This window comes from Mycteria americana, chromosome 3 (assembly GCF_035582795.1).
Source record: "Mycteria americana isolate JAX WOST 10 ecotype Jacksonville Zoo and Gardens chromosome 3, USCA_MyAme_1.0, whole genome shotgun sequence".
NCBI classification, from domain to species: domain Eukaryota; kingdom Metazoa; phylum Chordata; class Aves; order Ciconiiformes; family Ciconiidae; genus Mycteria; species Mycteria americana.
The window spans coordinates 90,393,060-90,415,388 of NC_134367.1; the positions used below are offsets into that span (position 1 = coordinate 90,393,060).

At 39.9% G+C, this 22,329-nt stretch overlaps 1 protein-coding gene across 1 annotated transcript in view; it reads right to left on the bottom strand.

The window, feature by feature from the left end:
• Window positions 1-1,009: 1,009 nt before the first annotated feature.
• Window positions 1,010-22,329, bottom strand: part of LOC142407045 (protein ELYS-like) — a 49,120-nt gene continuing 27,800 nt past the window's right edge. Inside the window, exons 18-36 of the mRNA XM_075496041.1 lie at window positions 21,287-21,410; window positions 21,106-21,162; window positions 19,766-19,912; window positions 18,806-18,993; window positions 18,489-18,633; window positions 18,263-18,394; window positions 17,032-17,179; window positions 16,796-16,946; window positions 16,149-16,256; window positions 15,436-15,631; window positions 13,994-14,191; window positions 12,295-12,724; window positions 10,310-10,412; window positions 9,299-9,405; window positions 8,431-8,615; window positions 4,475-6,314; window positions 3,577-3,710; window positions 3,039-3,145; window positions 1,010-2,407 (exon numbers count right to left, since the gene is read on the bottom strand). Of these exons, the coding sequence (XP_075352156.1) occupies window positions 2,215-2,407; window positions 3,039-3,145; window positions 3,577-3,710; window positions 4,475-6,314; window positions 8,431-8,615; window positions 9,299-9,405; window positions 10,310-10,412; window positions 12,295-12,724; window positions 13,994-14,191; window positions 15,436-15,631; window positions 16,149-16,256; window positions 16,796-16,946; window positions 17,032-17,179; window positions 18,263-18,394; window positions 18,489-18,633; window positions 18,806-18,993; window positions 19,766-19,912; window positions 21,106-21,162; window positions 21,287-21,410 (4,693 nt within the window). The 3' untranslated portion in view covers window positions 1,010-2,214. The remainder of the gene's footprint in view (window positions 2,408-3,038; window positions 3,146-3,576; window positions 3,711-4,474; window positions 6,315-8,430; window positions 8,616-9,298; window positions 9,406-10,309; window positions 10,413-12,294; window positions 12,725-13,993; window positions 14,192-15,435; window positions 15,632-16,148; window positions 16,257-16,795; window positions 16,947-17,031; window positions 17,180-18,262; window positions 18,395-18,488; window positions 18,634-18,805; window positions 18,994-19,765; window positions 19,913-21,105; window positions 21,163-21,286; window positions 21,411-22,329) is intronic.

The following is a 22,329-nucleotide window of genomic DNA, read 5'->3' on the forward strand; positions in this document are numbered from 1 at the left end:
TTTGCTTCCATTTCCTTCTATGTCCTTCAACTTTCTGAAATCCCATTCCTTTTATGCATTATGCTTACACTCCTATTCCTTTTAAATTGCTCCATGAGGAAACTGGTCAGCACTCAAGAACTACGCACTAAATCTAAGTAACTGAAAAAAAAAATGGAGAAAAACATTTTAATATATAATTGGATTAAAACGCCTTTAAAGTAAAAAATTACTAGACTATTACTAACTTTCAGGAAGTTATTAAATCTCATGCCAATTTTCTTGTTACTATTGCTTTCTCTTTTCTTCCAAAGCACTGCCAAATGCGGATAATTCAGCTGAACTGGTTACAAAATAGAGCAGCTAAAAATTACTACAAATTATCAACAAAATTAGCTAATATCATGTTTTCATTTGTTCTAATTGATTTTCATACAAAAAATATACTGTAAGTATAAATGACAGAAACATTTTAAAATCCTATTAAGCAATCTTCACTAGCATTTCATCAGTCAATTTATTTGATCAGGAATTGGAGCATTTTATAAATACTTGTGTGCACTACACAAAAAGCCTATTCAGATTTGATGTCCATTTTCTTTTCTGGTTTTGAAAGTTTGATCTTTTACCCCATTTTCTGAGCTATTCACTGCATTTCTGCACAATGTGAGTTTAAAAAAATATTGCTAGAACTTCCCCCCCCTTCCTCTTTGACCATATTTATATTGTAGTTCCAAATACAAAATATGCAGAGTAAATAATTACTAACCTGACTGAAGGTCTCACTTGAACTGCCACTTTCACACTGTCAACATTTGACATTTTTTTAAGCTTTCATTCAGTCATGAATACTCCCAAGGAGAAAAATATCCAAGTGCATGCAACTGCTTCTCAAAATTACCTGTTCTGAGATAGAAAAATCACGGCCCAGAAGAAACTTCTTTTACAAGCTTTGTCTGTTACTAATACATTCATCCATTATGTACAAGGTATTAGTTAACCAATAAATTATTTCTTAGAGTAACTGTAGTAGTTTTTACTAATTGAAAAGTTTAATGTCAGGTTCCACCATTCTATAGTCTGCAAAGTTGCATCCATATATAAATTAACATACATAAAAATAATCCATTGTCTAAAAGACTGCACATCAAAATAGTACTTCCGTGTCTGCTTTTAAAAGAATAGTTTTTTTAAATTTATTTTTACAAATTGAAGCTTTATAGGGACATTTACTCCATAACCCAAAATTATTAATGAAATAATTATTAAAAAATATGGTTTGTAACTAAGAATTCTGTACATTTTTATACCTTTTTCAGACCATTATGTTAGCTTTACCATCAGGTTTTCAGTGTTGTGATATGCAGGCTTCAAATACTGCAAAATATGTTTACAGACAATAATTATTTCAATTACAGTAGCATTCCTATTCAACTTATGAAAATTATTTTGGCTCAAATTTCAAAGCATGTGGGTAATATCCCTTTAAATTTGATATGCTATTGTAACCATCACACCCTCTACACAGTTAATCTTTTGCTGACAACAAATTGTAAAAAATAATGAAACATCTGAGGTGTGATCTAGTTTTATGAACCAAAGAGCAGCTTTGCCAAAGTTTAAGACAAATACAAAAAAATATTGCACAGCTTAAAATACAATTGTTTACATTCTGCCTTCAATACAGTACAACTTAACCGTGAATGTAAGGAATTACCAGTTTGTGTTGTGAGCCCAATTATTTGTGCTACGAGGTCAAACATAATTTATTAAATTTAAACTAGTACGTTTTAAATGTTTACTTGTTATAGGAGTTCTAAGCAAACTTTTAAAAAGCTTAAAAAGCTTTTGGCCTCACTTTTCAGGGTCAGCAACTCTTGCAAACCAACATTAAAACTTCTGAGCAATACCGGCCATTCAACCCACTATTCCCTCAAAAAGCTATCAGACAGTAAGCATATTGTGAAGTATACATTTTTATTTAACATTCCTAAAATAAGCTGTATTTACATATTATATAAATGTATGAAGTCTTAATATAAAATAGAAAACTGCATTGACTGAGGAAATCACACTCCATATGGAGTTACTTATTGAAGACCATTTGCTTATGAAATTTTACAATAATTTATATAAATTATATCTTCCAAATTAGATGATTTTTTTCTTTTTACTAATCCACACAATTCTGATGACTTTACAAACAGTGGTGTACATTATAAACTTAAAAAACAGTTACAGCATCTTCCGGCGCACAACTGGCTTTGGAAAATTAGACAGTCTCTTTTTGTTCTTTCGTAGAGTCTTCTCTGCCATGTCTGCGGTTTCTTTCTGCTTGCTTTTTGTTCCATCCACTGGACTTCCAAAAGGAGAGATGAATTTTATTTCCACTGGTGGAGGTGACCAAGAATCTTCTTTTTTTGTGGTTCTGAAAAGAAAAGGGAAGCATCAAATTGATTTTTTTATTACCTACAGTATTTAGTAGAGGAAAAAAACCCCGTGGAATTACAACATCAATGCCAAATAATTATTTATGGGCTCCTCTGTAGATAGGCAGAAAAGGTACATAAATAAGCTTCCTTTTGCTTTCATTCCTTACCAGACTGTCCCAAGCATTCTCAGTCACTATTCATGAGCTTTTAGAGCCCCCCACCCCAGCTTTTCAGAGGCAAATGTCCTCAAACAGTTTTCCAGAAGGAACCAGAAAACATGTCCATTACTCATCGTCTGACCCCCTCCTGCCTTGTATGGGGAACTTGTATGGTAAAGACCATAAGAGTGTGGTTTCATAAGGTGGAATAAGACAATATAAGAGCACGCCATCATTGCAAACAGTAGTATCCACTTGCCCTTTTCTATCCCCTCTTTCTTCTGTTTCCATTAGAAAACTAAACCATTGTGGGGAAAAAGCTGCCTATTAGACCAGAAAGCTGGACACGCTTGAGCAGTCAGAGCAGAACTGCACAGCCAAGTGAGGAAGAGGAAGCTAGGTGGCTAACAGCTGCATCACTACCACAATAAAAGAATGTGCATTAAGTGTTCAAAAATAAATTTCATACTTGCTTTCTTTCTTCATTTTTGATTTTGCAGTTCTACCTCTCTTCAATTTTTGCTTTCCCACAGATTCTATGGATTTGGTATCCTCTTCCTCCTCAGCTGGAAGCTTCTATGTTAAGGCAACAAAAATGTTACTTGTGCACAAGTTCTTATGCTTCTACAGAATACAAATGAAGGTTTCCTTTATGAAGAAGTCACGACAACGTTATTTCCAAAAGCACTGAAATTTCTCTGCAAAAACAAACCTTCCATCTCAAATTACTGTACCATCCTAAAAGTTCAAATTCTGAAATTAACAGATAACACACCAAGTCAGTTTAAAGACAGCCACTGTGCCTTTTGTTAAAGGCAAAGCAATACTTACTAATTTTGATTTACATAGATTCAAAATTGATTTTTATAGCTAGTTTTCATGAAGGAAAAAAAATTTTTTAGCTAATTAATTTAAAGCTCTCTTTTTAGATATACTTTCAAAGAAAAAGGCAAGGCACCGCAAAGTATGATTTGAAAAAGCGTTACAGAGCAGAAGTTTTTACTTACTGGTTCTTTCACAATTCGGGAAATGCTAGATGCATTTTTTCTCCTTGACCTCAAAAGAGGGGGTGAAAACACAAATTGAGAAGACAAGTCCGGGTCTAAATCCTTAAGCTGCACAGGATGGTCTGCTTTTCCAGCTAAAACAACAGTGTATTGTTAACATGCATGTGTATTATACATAAAGGACCGAAACGTTAAATTACAGCTGATAATCAAGAGCACAATAGCTTCCTGAAATAAAAAGGTCCAATCAGGTTTTTAAACACTCAATGTGGAGGTATTTTTCCCCTAGTAACTGCCTCTTGGGACCCATTCTTTTACAGTAAATTGTGAAACAAAAATAAGCCAGTGTAGTGATTTTACCTGCACTTACATAACAGAAGATATTGTGCTCAAGAGGCATCAACTGTCTTTACATACCTCAAAAAAAATTACCATGTACTCTAATAAAAAGAACCCTATGTGCAGTAACTTCACTAACAACGTATATGCCCACGAAAAAGAATAACATAGTTAAACAGCTGTATAGTTTGTTGCAAGATGCAGCTCATTTTAAGTTAAAAACTGAACAGAATTTGGAAGCATGTCTCCTTTGTTTCTCCACTGGGGGAAGGGATGGCAATTACATATTAACAGATACCCTCCAGTTTTCAAAACTGATAGAAATTCGGCTCATGACAAAAATTCAGAGGAAATTTCCTTTCACTCTACTCAGATCAGTTCCTCATCTGTTTCCACCACAACTAGTCAGCCAGTCGTGACGATTAATTGGCTCTTTCCAAATATTTTATTTTGCATGGTTACATTCTTTACAATACTTAAAGCCATCCTTGCAGTCTGTTTCACATAGTTTACGAGACAACAATATGCCCTATTTTGTGCATGAACATAATGCACCTACCTTTAACTTTCTTTGTCAGCTTTGTGAGAGGAGGAGAGAAAAGGAAGGATTCATCTTCCTCAACAGACGGTTTCTGATGCATGGCAGTTTTACGGGATCTGGTTCTTGTAATACGATCTGTTAAAGTGCTTGAAGTTTCATTATGTCCTGATGGGTTTATGTCTTCGAGCAGCAACAGACTGCCACCAGGTCCTTGGGGGAAGGCCTCCTCCCCTGTGCTCTCCTCCGATACTGACCGTCTCTTTCTGCCCCGACGCCCTGTCCTTACTGTAGTCCTGGGTGTGGCTGATTCCTCAGTTGGCTGTGCAGGCGTTTGCTCAGGAGTATCCATTTTTTCTGGTTCAGCATGTGGAACTCTTCTTCTTCTTCTCCTAGGAGTATCAAGGACTTCCACCTTCCCACCTGAATGTATGTCTTCCTGAGCAGAGAGAGATGCTGTGTCTGCCAAGAGATTTTGTGCCCCCTTCCTAGCACTTCTTCTAGGAGTGACAGGCAGTTTAAATTCTGTTTGAGGAAGCGATGATTTAGACACATCAAGGTCAGAATTTTCTGAAACTTCTGATGAACTCTTCTTTCTTCTTCTGCCTCTTTTAGCTGGCACAGGTAAAAGGACTTGGTCACTAGGCTGCACCTCTTGATCCTTGACAATATTTCCAGTAACTTGTAAATTAATGCTTTTCGGTTTTCTTGCACTTCTACCGGGACTGACTGCCGGCTTTATCTTCTGATCAGTGTCAACCTGGCCAGTTGCTTGATCTCCTGCTGAACTTTTTCCTCCTCTAGGCCTTTTGGGAGTAGCAGAAGCAATAAGGCTACCTTCAGCAACAGAAGTTTCCTCATTAGCCTCTTCCAAGAGCTCAGAGGCAGCTTCCTTTGCCCTCCTGAATCCTCTTCTTGGAGTAACGGCTGTGGACTGCGTACTGACGGACAATGCTCGTCCATCAGAATGGCTGCTTTCTCCTTTTTCGGAATTAGTCGGTTTAGGCTTCCTACCTCTCCTAGGAGTCACAGGTATCACAGGTATTTGCTCATCTTGAGCATCTTGTTCTGTTTGAAGACGAGAAGTCTCAGATGCTTCTTTCGTTCGCCTGGTACTCCTCCTAGGAGACAGTCCTAACAAAAGTGGCTTGTCTCTCTTCAGTAGTTGCTGAGCGCCTGCCGATGCAATACTTAGACCTCTACTCGGTTGTCCCCTTGTGCGGGTTCTCGGAGTGATGACGTACTCTACTTGCTGTATGCTGGTTTCATCCTCCACTCCTTCTGGCACAGTTGTTAAGGGAGCTTTTGCCTTCTGGAATCTAGCTACCTTTTTACCTATGTTTTCATGAATAGATTGTTCTACCACTTCAGAGGTAAAGTCTTTACTTCTTGTGTCTTTGATTACATCCAGCAAGTTCTCAGCAATAGCTACCTTAATGGGTTCAGGCACGTATGGCAGCGACTCTGCAATATTTTGAGATTCCTGATCACTAGTTACAGTGGACACTGAGTTTGTAACATGTTCTTGCTTTTCAGTATTTCCAAAACTGTTCACAGGTTTTTCCTCTGTTGCTGTGCCAGCCGCTTTAGAAGCATCTACTAACGTAGGGTCTCCCGTCTCCGCTTCACCTTCTTCTGCTTCCAAGAATAAAGTGAAATTACTCTGAGATAGAAAATGCTCTCCATCTCCCTCAGCTGCATCGCATTCGCCATCTTTGTTACCAGGCAAATCACATGCAGCCTGTTGCTCTGTACTGTCATAGCTGTACTGAAGATTGCCTGATGGGTGGTGTTCACTATATGGTGATGTTTCAGGTGCTTCTTCGGAGGTTTGTGCCTTAACCGCACTCTCTTCAATAACCTGAAGTTAAGAAATGTCTGTTAATGCATTACTAATTACCAGACAGACTAACTTCAAAGTGAGCTAGATGAAACTGAGGAGAGTGAAATGCTGCTTTTCCTTTCAGATCACCACTGAATGTAAAGTTAGAAACGTACAATGTACTCTCTACTGCAGCTAAAAGCTTATGCGTTTAAGGGACAGAGAACAGAGTATTCGGTGTATGCAGTCACATGCTCCATTTCTGATAGTTCTGTTCACGACTAACGAGTTGCCGCCACCTGTGAACAAAGTGAGCAGTTTCACAATCCAAGCGGTAGACACAACTGGCAGTAATCATCACATTGCAGTACTCCCTGGCCTGACCACAAATCCACACAGAGTGACCGACTCTGCATCTAACAGGGTAAAATACAGTTATGGCCCCAAAGTTTAAAGTTGCAGTCACAACAGCTGTCACCGCAACACACCGTCAAACTGGCCAGGTGTCACAGCCGACAACTCAGGACTGCACTTTAAGGAATCACTTGGATTGCATGAGACAACACGTATATTCTAAATACCTCCGTCTCGTGTTTTGTAGTTCCCTGTACTGAGCAATTAGTCTTTCCTTCTAGACCCACATGAGATACTCAAGCTTTTATGTTGAGAACAAAAGTACTATCTGTTACCTATTTCCAGTGACTCAAATGGCCCAGATAATTTAATCAACGTGGAGGGACCTTTGCCCAGCCCTCTAAGTGACAGCGATAGCCAACGATGGCAGAAGGAAGAAGCCGCTCAGCAGGAGTCTCCATAGAATCTGCTTATTCTCTTGCCTCCTGCCTTGTCAAAAGTTGCAAAAGCATCATGTTATAGCAACATGCCTTGCTTCAAAACTGAATTCAAGACGTGCGAGTCTGCATAAACTTTCCTTTTATGCTTACAAATCTGCAAACAGGAAAGCAGTAAGTAGGTTGTCCTAAATTTGGTGGAGGTAGACAAGCCCAAACCAGATGTTTACATCTAAATCAGTAAGAACCAGTTACAACGAAAGCAGAAAAACCTCCACTGTACTGCTACATGAATGACTGCAGGAGCTTTGTGACCGTCTCAGGTACCTGCTCCCTTCTTCTCATCACAAATTTTCCATCTACTCCCATGAGTGATTTATGTATTCCCAAGTCTATAATCATCTTCTCTACAGCGTCGTCCTAAATCCCAAAGCTGAGACCAGCTAAATAAGTAAGTGACTGCCTATTTAACTTCATCTGAAATCTGGGACACTGAAAAGCACTGTCCCTTACTTAAGACCAATGTCTGTGTGGTACGCCTGCCTTTCAGTTTGTATTTCACTCTGGCTAGTGTTAATTCCTGTGACTATAATCCTACAGGAATTTGACGCTCTACTCCGTATGGTACTTAGAGGACATCCACAAGGACTCCAAATACCTCATCAGCCCCAGCAGAAGCAAGGAAGAACCTGGGGAAAAACCTGGGACAACTGGAGAAGCTCTAGTTCTCGTTTTCAGTCCATGCGAACAACCTTTTAAGATTCATATTGTACAAGTTTAGATGTTAAAAAAACATGGGTTTACAGAAAAAAAAAAAAAACAAACAACCCCCAAAAGCCCAAGAGTTTTAAGTAGCTGGAAATATCTTGACACTGAAATTAACTCATTCCTGGGAATTCTGTTTATGTTAATCAGGAACAAATAGTAAAGGACTGAAGCACCTAAACCATTCTGAAAATGAGTTTGGTTCCCACGTCATATTGTCATTCGCTAAATGGCCCCCAGTATCGAAAAGCTGCACTCCCCAGCTTTTCTTATTGCCTTTAACATTAAAACTATTTCTTTTTTAAGTCAAATAAGAACCGTTTAAGTTCTAGAAAACCAAACGAACGCATGGGTATTTTAAAAAATAGGTTAGGCACTTTTTGGTACTAGTACAGCTCTCAAAGGCCCAAGTCTTGACAGGTTCCATTCTCTGCTGTAGGGACAGGAAACGCATAGGAGAAAAATGTACCTGCCCTTACGTAATGAGGTTTTAACTTGTGCTAGCCAGCTAAAGAAACGGAGACACTTTGGGGTGCCTTCTAATTGTCAGTAAGACAGGACTGCCCTCAAGTTGCAAAATGGGAAAATAGTTTACTTACATGAATTTCCTCTGTTTTAGGAAGACTGTTAGAAACAGTTCTTTCTTCCTGCGGAAAAGGAACATTTTCTTCAACTTCAGCTGCTTCTCGGTTACCTTCCTTAGGTAAATCCACACGCTTCCCCTCCAGGCGATTTTCTGAAGGAGTACTGACCATAGCCTCACTGTCAAGGATACTTATCACAGCTGGAAGAGATTTATATCATTGTAACTTATCTGCTATGTAAAAGACTCAGGTTTAAGCAACAGCAAGTAACAGGGGGAACAGGAGCCAACAGTACAGTTCTCCATCCTGCCACATCTATTGGGCTTTCTCCAAAACCTAGAAGCCAGAACTGTCTGTCTGTAAAGGAGGCAGCCCCACAATACGGAGGAGGAAAAAAAAAAAAAACAAAAACAAAAAGAAAAAAGAAAAAGGGGAAGGGGAAAATCAGCTGGCAAGTCCATGGACAAAAAGAACAGCAGAGGAAAGGGTGGCTGGAAAGGCACACTGATAGCTGCTGCTTCTTCACAGCCGGAATACCGAGGATGCATCATCTTTTAAAATAGTGACTCAAGCAGCAGATCCCCACAGCACACAAATGAGTAGTGGGGTACAACATTCAAATAAATACTGATCGCTCCTTCTCATAGTCTACATTCTACCCGTTTTCTCAAAATCTTTGTCAAGAAGAGGAACATTCAGTGTGCGTTTTCGACAAGGACTTTCTCTGAGGAGGGTATTCTCTCTACAGTTGAATGAAAGTTAGCAGTAACATGCCAGTAGTACTTCAGTCCGAGACACCTCTCGTGGTATGGCAAACTCCACATTTTACTTCAGGAGTTCAGCTACCTTAACTCACACAACATCTCCAACATACTGTACATACATGCACTGTCTGCCTCCGGGGATTCAGAAAGCTGTGCGTTTGTTGCAACTGCTATGGCTTTTTCTTCTGACGCAGAGGGCGTTGGGGACTCCTCCTGGTTGGTTTCACTTCATGAACAGAAAGAGAGAAATTCATCATACAGCTTCAAAACAAACCTTGAAGAGCTTTACACGTTACTTTCTCACTGTGAAATCTTCACGTTTCCAAACAGAAAAAATTAAGAAAAATTAGAAATGCCTTTACCAACACAGCTACAGGCAATTTGTGGCTCATTTTATGCCATGACCCAAGAACTTACTTAACATTCTGCCCAGCTACCTAACACTACATAATAACATAACAACAGAGTTGTATTAAAGAATTATTTGTCTTCTGTGGAAAGAGTGCAACTGCTATATGCGAGGTTCAGAAGAAACCGAACAAACGTTTGCACCCGTGTGCGTTACCACTTGAAATTAAGGGTTATTTCATGGCTGACATTCTGTCTTTATCACTAAGCAGTTGCAGCTTTTAAAGTACCTGGCGAGAAAACGGCTTCCCTTGCCATAAACCAATAGATGCTAACTGAGCACACACAGAAAACAAGTGCATAAAATACTGCCAGAAAGTATTCAAACCCCCAAAGAAACCCACTAAGGTTACAGGAATGCCAGGTGCAATTTGTAGCTACAGGAGTTTCAGACAAAAGCAGGGCTTACGTTCACAGTATCTGCTTAGTAACCCTCACACTGTAAAAAGGTGTATACAGCCTGGTGAATGGAGTCTTTATCGCCATACTTTGGGGTCCGCCATGATTTGAGAAAAAAGGCTCAAATTGACAGCGACTCAGTTGGACTTCTAGTCGTGCCAAACCAGTTGTTCTGGTCACAGACAGAAAGGAATAGAAAAGCCCTTATATAGGAGAACACAGGAAAGAACCAATACCAGGTCAGAATCATGGCTTTCAAACGCAGGAAAGCCAGCAGTTACATGTTGTGTGAACCCAAAGACGTATCTATTTCATAAACTTACCCCTCACTGGCACTCCCAAAAGTAGCAGCCTCCGCAGCTTTAAACACCAATTTACCATCCTCAGGAAGGGTAAGACATTCAGCATTTGACTCTTCCACAAACCCTACAAAAAGAGACAGGTGGATGACTTCCCTGTTGCACTTAACATCACTTCTTTTAAAAGGCTCATAGGATTTTGAAGTGAGCCTTTATGCATGTCATCTAGGATAGTGATCTAACAAAATAATGCTACCGAGACTTCAAATGCACAGAAGGTCTGAATTTGTCTTTCCAGGAAAACAAGAAGTCTGATGTACAATTTCAGGCAAGAAAACAACGTCACCAAAGATATCAAAATAGCAAAGAAACATTGATATTCTGCTTGCAAACTAAACTCGGTATGTTACTGACCTAATACATAAAAACTGCAGAAAACATCCCTCCTTCTTAAAATTGGGGAGTAAGTGTTCTTATTTCTCTTTGGATATTTCTCTCATTCCAGCAATGCTGCTTTCCTTTCTTGACTCCATTTCCCCTCTTCTACAAGAAGGCGTCTAAGGACTTTTCTTGTTCTTTTCTCTAGAGGTTGACTGGTGGTGTTGAAACCCAACTGCTTGCTAACCTGGTTTGCTCTCAACAGGTTCCATTTTAGACACATCCTCCTTTGCTTCTTTGTTCCTACTGTCTGCTTCCTCCACATCCAGCAATTACCTTTGCAGGCAGTGTGCAGGACTGGGGTAACTTTGCTAGCTCAGGCCAAACAAGAGCTGTACTGACTGCCCTCTAGTGCTTCCAGGGTACTGAAATTGTACAGAACTGTTTGTACCATAGTCCAGCAACGACCAAGTTTCTTCATAAGGTTATTCTTTAGTGATTAGCGCCTCACCATTCTTTTTAACAAAAAGCACCTTTGATTTCTTGTCCCAATACGAGACATCTACAGGAGGACAGGCAAAAGTTTTGAGCTCTCTTCCTAGAAACACTCAGCTCTGGAGATGAGTGTACATGGAGTCCGTATCTGGGCAAGCCTGTTATTTCAAAAGAAAAGGAGCTGAGGAACTTCAATAGCAACAATCACTCTCCAGGAGCCTCCAGAATCAGCTCAGACTTCGGACTGAATCCGGCTGCATATGATGCACTGATCCTGGAGTACACGCTCACTGCTAGGAACCGTTTCAAGACCTCAGCCACAGAACTCTGACACTTGCATACCTGTCCCAGGAAGAGCAAACTTCTTTTATAAAAAAGGAGTTGAGTGGACCGAGCTCTGTTTGTCAAATACTGACTGTAGCTGTGTTTGCACATCTTCTCCCTGTTCCTGCACTACTTTCATTCCCAGCTCTTCATCACTGCTCACCAGCTAGTGAGCTACATCTCATCTGCCAGCAGACCTGCTCGTATGAACACTCAAGCCAGCTGGACTGGCTTGAACGAGTTGAATTGAGCTGAATTACCAAAGACCAACTGAAATAGGTTTGCCAAAGGCTGCATAAGCTGTTGAGACAGCAAAAAGAGCAAGCATAGCTGTAGTGAGAAGCAGACACACAAGCAGACTCACTTCCAGAAGAAAACTATTTAACTGAGCGCTAAGGAGGTGGTTAAAAAAAAAAAGAAAAAGGGGGAGGGAACAAAAAACTCTATGTAGTCAAAGCACGCCGTACACTAAACTCGCTGTCAAAACCCTGCAGCCTACAGAAGTAGCCCTAAAACATCACCAGAAGCTTCAGTTTTCAACTTGTATCCCTCTCAAAACTCCCACAAATCACTGCTGCCTCTCAGCTGCAATTACACACAAGAAACACCAGCCAGAAGCAGTATACATTCATAATGTCCAGGATACCTAAAAAAGGACTCAAACCAGAGTGGCAATTCTAAAAGCCTAGGACAAGGAAGTGCCTAGGACACTTGTGAACGCTCATCGTTAACCACTGCGCTCATCAGCAATTTAACCTTGTGAAGACAGTTGAAAAATTCAGAAACTTAGGTTATCATAGGATGAAACACACCAGCTTCTTTTCCTGGTTCTGACGAATCTGGTTGTTCCGTCCAGAAAGGTTTATCTTCAAGCATTTCACTGTCTTCTTCCTTCTCCGATTCTTGGAAATTGGCAGCTTCTTCAGTGGAAGAATTAGCTGGTTTAGCAGCTATGAAGATGACATCATCTTCAAAATCGCCAGGTGATTTGGCATCATGATACTCCCAAGTAGTTTGGTCTGACCTGGCAGAGAAGCTACTGTTTTCTTTGCTGACATCTATTTTCTCCAAACCATCTCCAGGTAGGCCTTCGGAAGGCTCTTCCATTTCAGCACGATCATCCTCAGGATTGCTCAGAGTAAACAGACTTGGTTTATCTCTACTTTCAGACCAAGCATCCTCCACCACACCATGATGATGCTCAGATGAAGCTCCACATAGTGCTCTATCATCTTCTGTTACCTTTTAAAAAAAAAAAAAACAAAAAAAAACAAAAAAGGTTCACAATCAGTAACATGCATATGCTTTAGGTCAAAGCAAGGAAAAAAAACCCAAACAAAAAACCATATACTGATATTTGTAAGTTTTACAAGTGTCACCTTAAGCAAGGTGCTACAAAGTTCGTTCTCATTCTAGCACTATCTTAGCTTCTAAAGCTGAGTGTAAAAATTAATCACACTTTTGACTGCTTCTTGAGTTTCCATGACCTTGCAGAATTAAGATGAAGTGCTTGCTTACACTGTCATCTCAAGGCTGTTCATTGGGTTCACTACTGTGCTTTCAAGAAGAGGGAGCTTTGCACACCTAAAATCATAACTCAAGATTTCTCTTTCTGTTATGCTTGCCTTTTCAACTTGTATGCACTACTAAACTATTTTAGTGTTCACTATGCCTGTAGCATGGAACAAGTCAATTCATCTGGCCACGCTGTGTTATCAGCAAGAACGTCATCTAGGAGACAGAGCCTCTTGTTACAACTGAGTAGCTCTTCACAACAGGCAATAAATGGTATAATAAAAAGAGAGTACGGCAATTTGCTGGTACATGTACGGAAAGCTCATACATGGAGATACCAGCACACGCCCCTGTTCTGCCCCTGGTTTGGGTACGTTACTTCGGCATCTGCACGATGAGCTGACTCAGGGAATCCCAGTGACAGAACAAAAGGAGGAGGAGAAGGGGGCAACTTTCGGGTGGACCAACTTCATTTGACAGCCAGATGAATGCTATCCCTGGTGCAAGGCAAGAAGCAAAACCGAGAACTTTAAGGCTAGAGAACACACAACAGTACAGCTCTCTTCCTCAGGAGTCTGTTTTTACCATCATTTAAGTAAAGCCAGCCTTGCAAAAAGAGAGACTGAAAGGAAATGCAGGTCATGACTTTTGTTGCTTCCAAAGATCTTTGATTCACAAAGCTTAACAAACTCAAACAACTGGCTCGCTCTGTATTCCTTACCTTCCTGCCATACCACCGTTTGAAAAGGTAGAGCGGGAAGCTGAACTAGCAATTGGGAACAATCACAGCTCCTAACAACACTTGAGTACAAACCGCCAAGGTCACTGGCATTTACTATGACTACGTTCCTGCAGGCACGTGATGTTACAGAAGGTCTGACATAACCTTTTTTCACCAAATTCAAGTCTGCCATTCTGATCTGCAATTCCAGTTGGCAATATTAGGAGTTCTGGCAAACTTTCAAAAAATCTAAATCAAATCACAGCCCACCTTACCCCAACAGTCCATTTTGCATTCGAGTTCTCTTCCCTGAAAGATATTCTCGGTTCCTTTGCTCGTAGAGGAGGAGTAACTGATCGTCCTGGAGACGCGGACGGAGTTGCTAGGGGTGTGGTGCGAAGGCTGGATCTTAGAATAGACTGAGGAGTAAACCCAGGAAAACCAGAAGCAGATGTGGCCAAAACTTTAGCCCTCTATGAAAAGAAATAAAAACATTTAAATTCAAAACAGAAGACTTCCCTCGTCAAAAGTATTACTTTCAATTACAAACTGCGTTTGTACCAGCAGAGAGGACAAAGTTTAGCCTCTGCACTGCTCTTTTTCCAAAGGTACAATAATCTTAATGATAGAAACCCATGCTTTTTATGTTTCTTTGGCTTTGGTTTTTTTAAATGCCAACATAAACTGGTATTTTTCAAATTAATTTCCTGAAGAAACAAGGGTATGGCATCTTGTTGCCTGCAATGTTATCTGCCATGCCGGTAAGTTCTGCCATTCCTACGCTGCTCTTCTAACAGGCATACAACTTCAGATGTCACCCTGGACACAGTGACTGAAAACGCTGCCATGCAAAATGGCAATCTGCAAAGCAACAGCGAGAGCTTATTTTTTCACTAATTAATCAATCCACGCACTAGGCTAAACTAAGTGACGCTGCTGTAAAAATCCCTGCACATCTTCATCGAGAAGCGTTCAGGTCTTCTTACCTCAGCCCAAAAAACATTTTACAGTATTGAAAGGGTTTACAAGGAGGATAATGAAACTAGCCTAACGGTACGGGCAATATTTAAGATGAAGAAAAAGGTTACAATTCAGAGAGATCACAACTATTTTGTTCAGGTAGGCAAAGGCAGAAAGATCAGCACCAAGCAGATAGCTGAATTGTTATTTCCTTGCATGGTAACAGTTTGCTGGCAGTGAATGGGAATACGGTTTAACACAAACAATTAATAACTAAAATTACTGCAAAAAGCCATCACTGAATTGGACAGAGACTGACATCACTTAGTTGTCATTCACTGAGCTGCATGGAGAACCTGAAGCATATACCTTCTTGCTTGTGGGGATGCAAGTCAAACTCCTCAGAGCTATTGAGCACTTAAATAATGAGATGGTTAAGCTACAGATTGCATCTTCAGGTGTCTAAGCTATCAAGTATCAAAGTACCGTGCAATAAAAACAAGTGCATTTCACAAAGCTATGGGACAACGTGCATACTGCAATTAACTTCAAACTAAACCTTCCCTCTTCAAGACTGTTCCCAACGTACTGCTTCCAAAAGGGCTCTATATACAGTAACAACATGTGGAATATTGAAAGTATTCCACAGTTTGAATCCAACAGTGTTTGTGTTAAATACTTTTTGGTGGTTTCATTTTAAACAAAGTTTGCAGGCTTTTGGTTTGGTTGGTTGTTACTGTTTTTTTAAAATACAAACCTTAACCACAAGGGGAGTCTCTAGTAAATTCACCTCTGATGCTCCGGACAAATTCTTTGCTGAGACGGGACCATGCATATTTGATTTCAGTGGGCTGGACGCCATGAATGAAGCAGAAGCTCTGCATGGTGACTGCCAGCTATCACCCTGTGCTGCAGAACACGAAGGAACAGGACGAACCACCAAATCCAGCAATCTGTTAAGATGCACAATTTAGAATATGAAAAAAAAGAGAAATAAATTACAAAAATCATGCTGCGTGCAAGAAATCTGAGATGATGATACCTAACAAAAACATTTGATGAAGAAGAAAAACAGGTGAACCCTCACTGTTGGGGTCATGTATCAGGCCCATGAACAGGTTACAGGCACTTTCTTTTTTTTTTTTTTTTTTTTTTTAATTATTTCTTTACATTTCATACTTAATTTCCTAAATCACTGCCTCTGAGGCAAGAGGAATCCAGTTGTCAGTTGCACAAGTGATGTAATTCTCCTGTCAGAAGAAAGTTCATCTACGTTTCAGTGCTGGCACCACTTCAAATTCTCCACTTAGTTCTGTCCCTAAGTCGACCTTTTCTTTAACAGATACAAAACTAAATGCAAACAGGACACTTTGCAAACACGGAGGGTACATACGCGTGCACGCACACACACACACACATATATGTGAAGCAACACCTTTTGGAAACCGTCATTCTGTAGATCCACTATACCTGGAACATTGCTGTGAACGTTTTGTAACTGGTGTCCCCAGAAATGCATCATGCAACTCTGCATCAGGGAGAGGATGTGGTATGACTGGTGGTTCTGTAACTCGAGGACTAGAATGAAAAGGAAAATGTAACTGACTTTCATTCCCTGAGGTCCAAACATACCAGAATTCAAGTTTGCTTGACCACACCACCTGTAGGAAAATCATCTGACAACTACTAGCCTCTTTTCTGCTCTTTATAATTCTGCCTAGTTTCAAGTGAAAAAGGCAGACACGAAGCAGACACTGGGCAGGAAGGGGTAAAAGATTACTATTTGAGCACCAATCAAGTCTACCGAAATCTGTACACCAAGAGCTTGATGGTAATCATTGCTTTCGTTTCAGTGACCTTAAATTCTCTAAACACGTTTACCATAATGTAAATATCTGTATTTGCATAAATAAGATTGTCATAGCCGAAAAACTCTCTCTCCAAATATACTTATGATGTATTGAGTCTTCAATGTTCCCTATGATATGTGCAAAAAGCCAAACAAAGCTTTATTCAGGTGCACCTTCCCTCCAAAACACAAACATAATTCAAATGGATTTTTCCCTCTCTCTCCAAGCACGTAGCTCAAGACTAAACTTTGTTAAAAGGCTGCTTACCTGTCATATTGTGAGAAACTGGCTTTCTGCTCATTTCCTACCCAGACTTCTCCAATTTTGGACAATACATTACTGATGAAAGTTGCTCTTGTATGCACATTTCCTGCATTAGCTTGTTTTGTTACTGTTGATAGTGGCTTTGGTCTTGCGACTGTAAAGCAAGAGGGACAAAACATCAGCCCTGTGTAATCAAAGTGATGGTTAGCTCTCCATTATATTTCCCCCCTACAAATTACCTTCTCTTAAGACCGATGAAGGCAAATGGTAAGGCTTGGCTCTCTCTACAGCCAGCTTCCTTTGAACTCTAGGAAGGATCTTGCCATATTGGTCTAATATAGAATTTCTGGCAACTGCTCTCTCTCTCAAGCGAGGGTCGCGATCATTCTGACGAATGAAAAGCGTAAAGCAAAAAGTTAACCCATCACAAGAAGTTCATTGCACAGAACTGTCTGTGCTATTTCTAATTAGTGAATACATTTCCTCTACAGATACACTCAAATACAGCCACTGCACGGAACAGCAGCAAGTTCTACCCATCAGCACACACCCTTTTCACCTGGTATTTTCAGTGAAGTGGAAGGAAGACGAGAATCAAAACAGAACCTACAACTTTAAGTTCAAACAATTCTGGCACTCTGCAGAACCTTACTCTGATATGCTTCTTATCACCTCCCATTTTCAAATGGCTTACAAAATAGCAGGCTTTCCCCTGTTTTTCCTGAAACGCCAATGTCTGGGATGACTGAATATACAGGGCAACTGCAAATCACGTTGGACAAAGTGATGTCTTTGTCCAGAGTCTTAAAACGAGTAAGAAAAAGCTACCTACACGCACCTTCCGGCTGGACAAAAGTTTTCAAATGCGGGACCTAAAACTTCCAAAACCACCTTATAAGTTTGATTCACTAGAAAACTGTGCTTCTGCAAAACAGCAAATGCATCACAGATCCATAACAGAAGTTCACGTAACACAAAATTTAATCTGGCTATTTTGAGAAACAGAAGTTAGGTAAGAATTTCTCTCATAAAAGTGGCAAAATGCAAGTTGTGGACTTGCAGAGCTCACGCTATAACTTGAAGCAGAAACAGTAATACTAACAAAAAACACCACCACGCAAATTTTACCTGTGCATTCACATCCAGGCGGCTCTCAGCTAGAAAAATAAAGCGGCGCGCAAGATACAAGAGATGACATTGGAGTCACCAGTGGTCTCTAACATTTAATTTATAACTTCACAGAGTAGCTTTGGAGTAGTGAACTATTTTGTTCAACTTCTAGGTTCAGCTGTAACTGCAGGTGTTGAAATACTAGGTGTTGAAATACTAGGTGTAGGTAACTTAAGGTGTTGAAATACTACATGCTAAGAATAGTGTAAAAAACAGAGCAGGATTTTTATTGAGTACTATCAAAAATGGTTAGTAACAGCCAACAGAAACTTGCACACTTGACAGAACTTTTATGCTTACCATAAGGTTAACCTTCATTGACTGATTGAACTGTAGTGCTGGGATATAGTTGGCACGCTGCAGATGGTGGACTAAAAGAAAGTCATGATTCTGAACACCAGCATTGGTCTGTAAAAACTTCTCCAAACACTCCTGTGAGAAATAACACGTTTCAAAACTCTATTATGATTCCGCCTCTTCTCTTTTCAAAGAGACGATTACGATTTTCTTTCTTGTCCACACTTACCTGTTCAGTGTCTGTGAAAGGTAGCTTCAGTAAGTCTTCCATTAGTCCCATCTCCTGACAGATTTCATACATGTGTTTTAGCAGCTCTTCTATGTTTAACTTCGTGCTATGTTGCTGCAACAGACCCCAAGCCTCCACCATGCACCTGCAATTGATTGTTTTGAGATGTAAAGGCATATTAATAGTATGACCAAAAAGATGCCCCAAAACTATTGGGTTCAAGGTTGAAAGGAAACTTAGGGGAACATGCTTTGTGTCATTTGTTCTCCGCCTTTCACAATAGCTGAAGGCCAAAACGGTGGGATAGATGTCTTTACCTATTGGACAACAACACAGTGAGGAAAAGCCGCACTTCACTACTGCTTGACATGGATGGCTTCATCATCTGTATGTATCTGAGGGCTGGCCTATGCTCCCCTTGGCACATGAGGGATTGAATAATTCTCCTATGCTGCCATGACACGGTTTTGATTGTAGTTGGATGAAAGAGCAGGGCCAGCGAATTCTGTAGAAGTTAAGAGATCAGGCTCATTAAGATATATGCATACCCTCAGGCAACAAAAATATTCAGAAGTCTCTCAAGTAAGGGCGAATGTGGGTTAAACAGACTCATATGGCTAACTAATGAAATACTTCATACAGGACACGTAAATAAAAATTGTGAAGTATTTGCAGAAGAAATATTCAGTTAGCCATAGAGAACCAAGTGAGTGTTTTAAAAGGAGTAAGTCACTCTCTTCTAGGTTAACCAAATCTCTGTATACAAACATCCCTTTTTATAAACCCATTACTAAACAAGAAGTTATTCTCCCAGGCAAACAGATTATATTAACCTTGTGACAGGCAAAAATCAACCTTCAGCATCAGAAAGAACACGAGTTAGGTTGAAAAGTCACTTTTGCAGTCTTCTGGCTCAACTCTTGCTGCTATGATCATAGTTTTAACATCTGAAGTGCCCAAACCCCTGTTTTTGAGAAAGCGCTCAACTGGCCTGCTGAAAACCGCCTACACAGGTGGCTTTGAAAATTCAGTTAATTACAGCATCATTCAAGCATCATTACAGTTGATGTCTTCTTTGTTTTAATCAATTTCCTGACCAAGTAATGAAAACAACATTTCAAATCATCATGCATTGCTGAAGATGCCATAGCAGTATTACAAAAAAGCTTCTCGTGTTTTATCACCTGTTATTAGCCAAGCACCAGTTTTTAAAAATCATTTTATGGATCATAGCTTTGTACTGCAACGTACGTGTCACTAAACTGTAACATACTTACTTCATAATCACTGTGATCTAGAAGCCAAAAACCTTGAATAAGCTTAACAAGTCCCCAAGGGATAGCAAAGGCAGTTGGGAAGGAGTCGATTGAAGTTTCTGTTTTATTTGGAAAGGAATGCATGATATCTAGAAGCAAGTAAATTGTCTGATATCAAGTATCTAATTAAGGCTAATAAATTTCTAAGGCCAAAAATTCATCACATTACATTTAGAAAAACACAGTGAAATAAGAATATAAAAGTGGTAGGAAGCAGAAACTACTAAGGTAGTAGTCTTGCCATTTGAAGCTCTTATAAGCTGAAGACAGGCAGGTCCTACCCACAAAATTGCATTCTGAATAAATAACCAGAAAGAAATACACTTTGATTGCTGCAAGGCATTCAAAAAGGTTAACTTTAGATATTTAAATGCTTCAGTTATAAACTCAGGCTCCCTCTTGAGTCAGTGGAGCTACCAGTTGGCCATCCAAAACATTGGAACATCCAGTGCTTAATTATTACAAGAAACAAATTCTACACTTCTTTTTTCCCCTCACTCCCAGAGCCTACAAAACAATGCGTGTTATGCTGTCCTTACGGTACAACTTAGCTCTGCAGGATTAAAACTGGATTTAAAACAGTACGTGGATCACTCGTTGGTAGTGTCATCTTCTCTTTCTGACATCCGTTTTTAGGGACATATTCTAATTGTTGTAGCTCTGGGCTACAACAGCCTTTAAACCCCTTGCTCTCTCGGCTCCCCTCTCGGGTTAGGCAACAAACAACAAAAGCAATTTGGTATATGTCAGCAGCTTAAAAATCAAGTTTCTGCCCAAGGACTTTTCTCTTCTCTCTCTTTAGTATTCTGTGTGCCTGCACTTTCAGCAGAACAAAAGCAAGCACTCTTAGCTGTGCTGGAAAACGGATGATTTTGGCAAAAATCAGGCACTGGTACACCACTGTAAGAAAGCCCTTTGCTCCGAAGCAGCACGTTTTAGTGCATCGTTCTAGTAAGCAGCCATTTGCTACAGACACGGGTGCTTTGAAAAGTTAAAAACGGCGTTAAATTTGGGGAAAAACTAAGGGAAGGTTTTCTCTTTAACATTTCTTAGTAAACCTGTTTTCTCATATCCCAAAAGACTTGGCACCAAAACATTAACAAAAATAATCATAACATATCCACAGTGCAAAGACATAAAACACTGCTTCTGTCTACGACTTAATGGAAAACTAAATGTTTTCACTTGCATTGTGGTTGAAGCATAAAGTTTAAAATGTTATTAAACACGTAGGTGACAAATATTTAAGAACATTTATGTGCGCGTACTGAAGGTGTAATAAAAATAACTAGAAAGGATACGATTGCATGTTTGTCGCTCTCTTCAATGCTTTCTAGCAAATAGAGATCCAGCAGTGCCTGAAATGAAAAAGTAAAAGTTCTTTAAAAACTCCCGTCTTTCATAAATCATTGGCTTTTTAGGGGGGCCGGGGGCGGGGGGAGGGATGTCACTGTTGTTGTTTTCAGTGAACATAACACTCACATGTAAACTAGCAGGTGGGTATTTCCCAGTTCCTCCTTCATCTCTCCGCCACAACTTCTCAACTTGGTCTCCTAACTGGGAAACCATTCCATCAATCATCAAGCAGTCAGAATCCCATTTTCCTCTGCAACAAAAGGTAGCAAGGGTTTGGACAGAGGAAAATACTAATTCCAGCCTCTCAGTCTAACAGATTTCCTCCAGCCAAAACAAACAAACAAAAAGAAAGTAACAAACGTACCAAGGCATGATTATGGCTTGAAATGCACATGAAAGAAATTTCTCAGTCACATGGAAGATGTTCGATACATCATATTGAATTCTCAAAGGAGTCCAAACTAGAAATCCTCAAAGCTCTCTTACCAAGGGAAAAGTTGCAATGACCTTTTAGTTTTCAGGTGTTCTTTTTTGTTGTATTACTTGTAATACAAAGGAAGTGCAAACAAAGTTTTGTACGTGCCCAAAAGAACCGCTCTCATACTGTCTAACAGAGGAAACGTAACAGTATGAAAATACCAGGACTATTCTTTAGCACACAAATCCAACGCCTCAAATTGGACTGTTCCAACACACAGCTGTGAGACGACATAATGGAAATTTCAGATTTTGTTCTCAGCATCTCACTTTTGTTACTGAAAAGAAGTTATTCTCAGACAGCTGAGCATACAGGCAAATTTTAGCACCATCTTCAGCAGCATGCATGTTTCTACACACAGATCATTACAATTACGGATGGCTGAACTTTTAAAAAGTACATTCTGCAGAAGTCCATCCTGGTCTTCTGCTGACTGCGACGCTACCCTTTAATTTCCCGATGGTAAAAAGCAGAAAAAGCACCCTAGAGGTTGTACGCTTCCAAGGAACACACGAGCCTGTACGTAAGTTACTCGAGAAGTAAGCTAAGTAAGATGAACTTTCAAGTCAATACCTACTACGCTGCAGCTTCCACCTTAACGCGTCTTGCAGCATCTTGTTCACAGGGCCATAGCCCAAGCTCCTGGAGGTCTTTATTTCGTTTCCAGAACCATTTCCAAAGAAAAATCTGT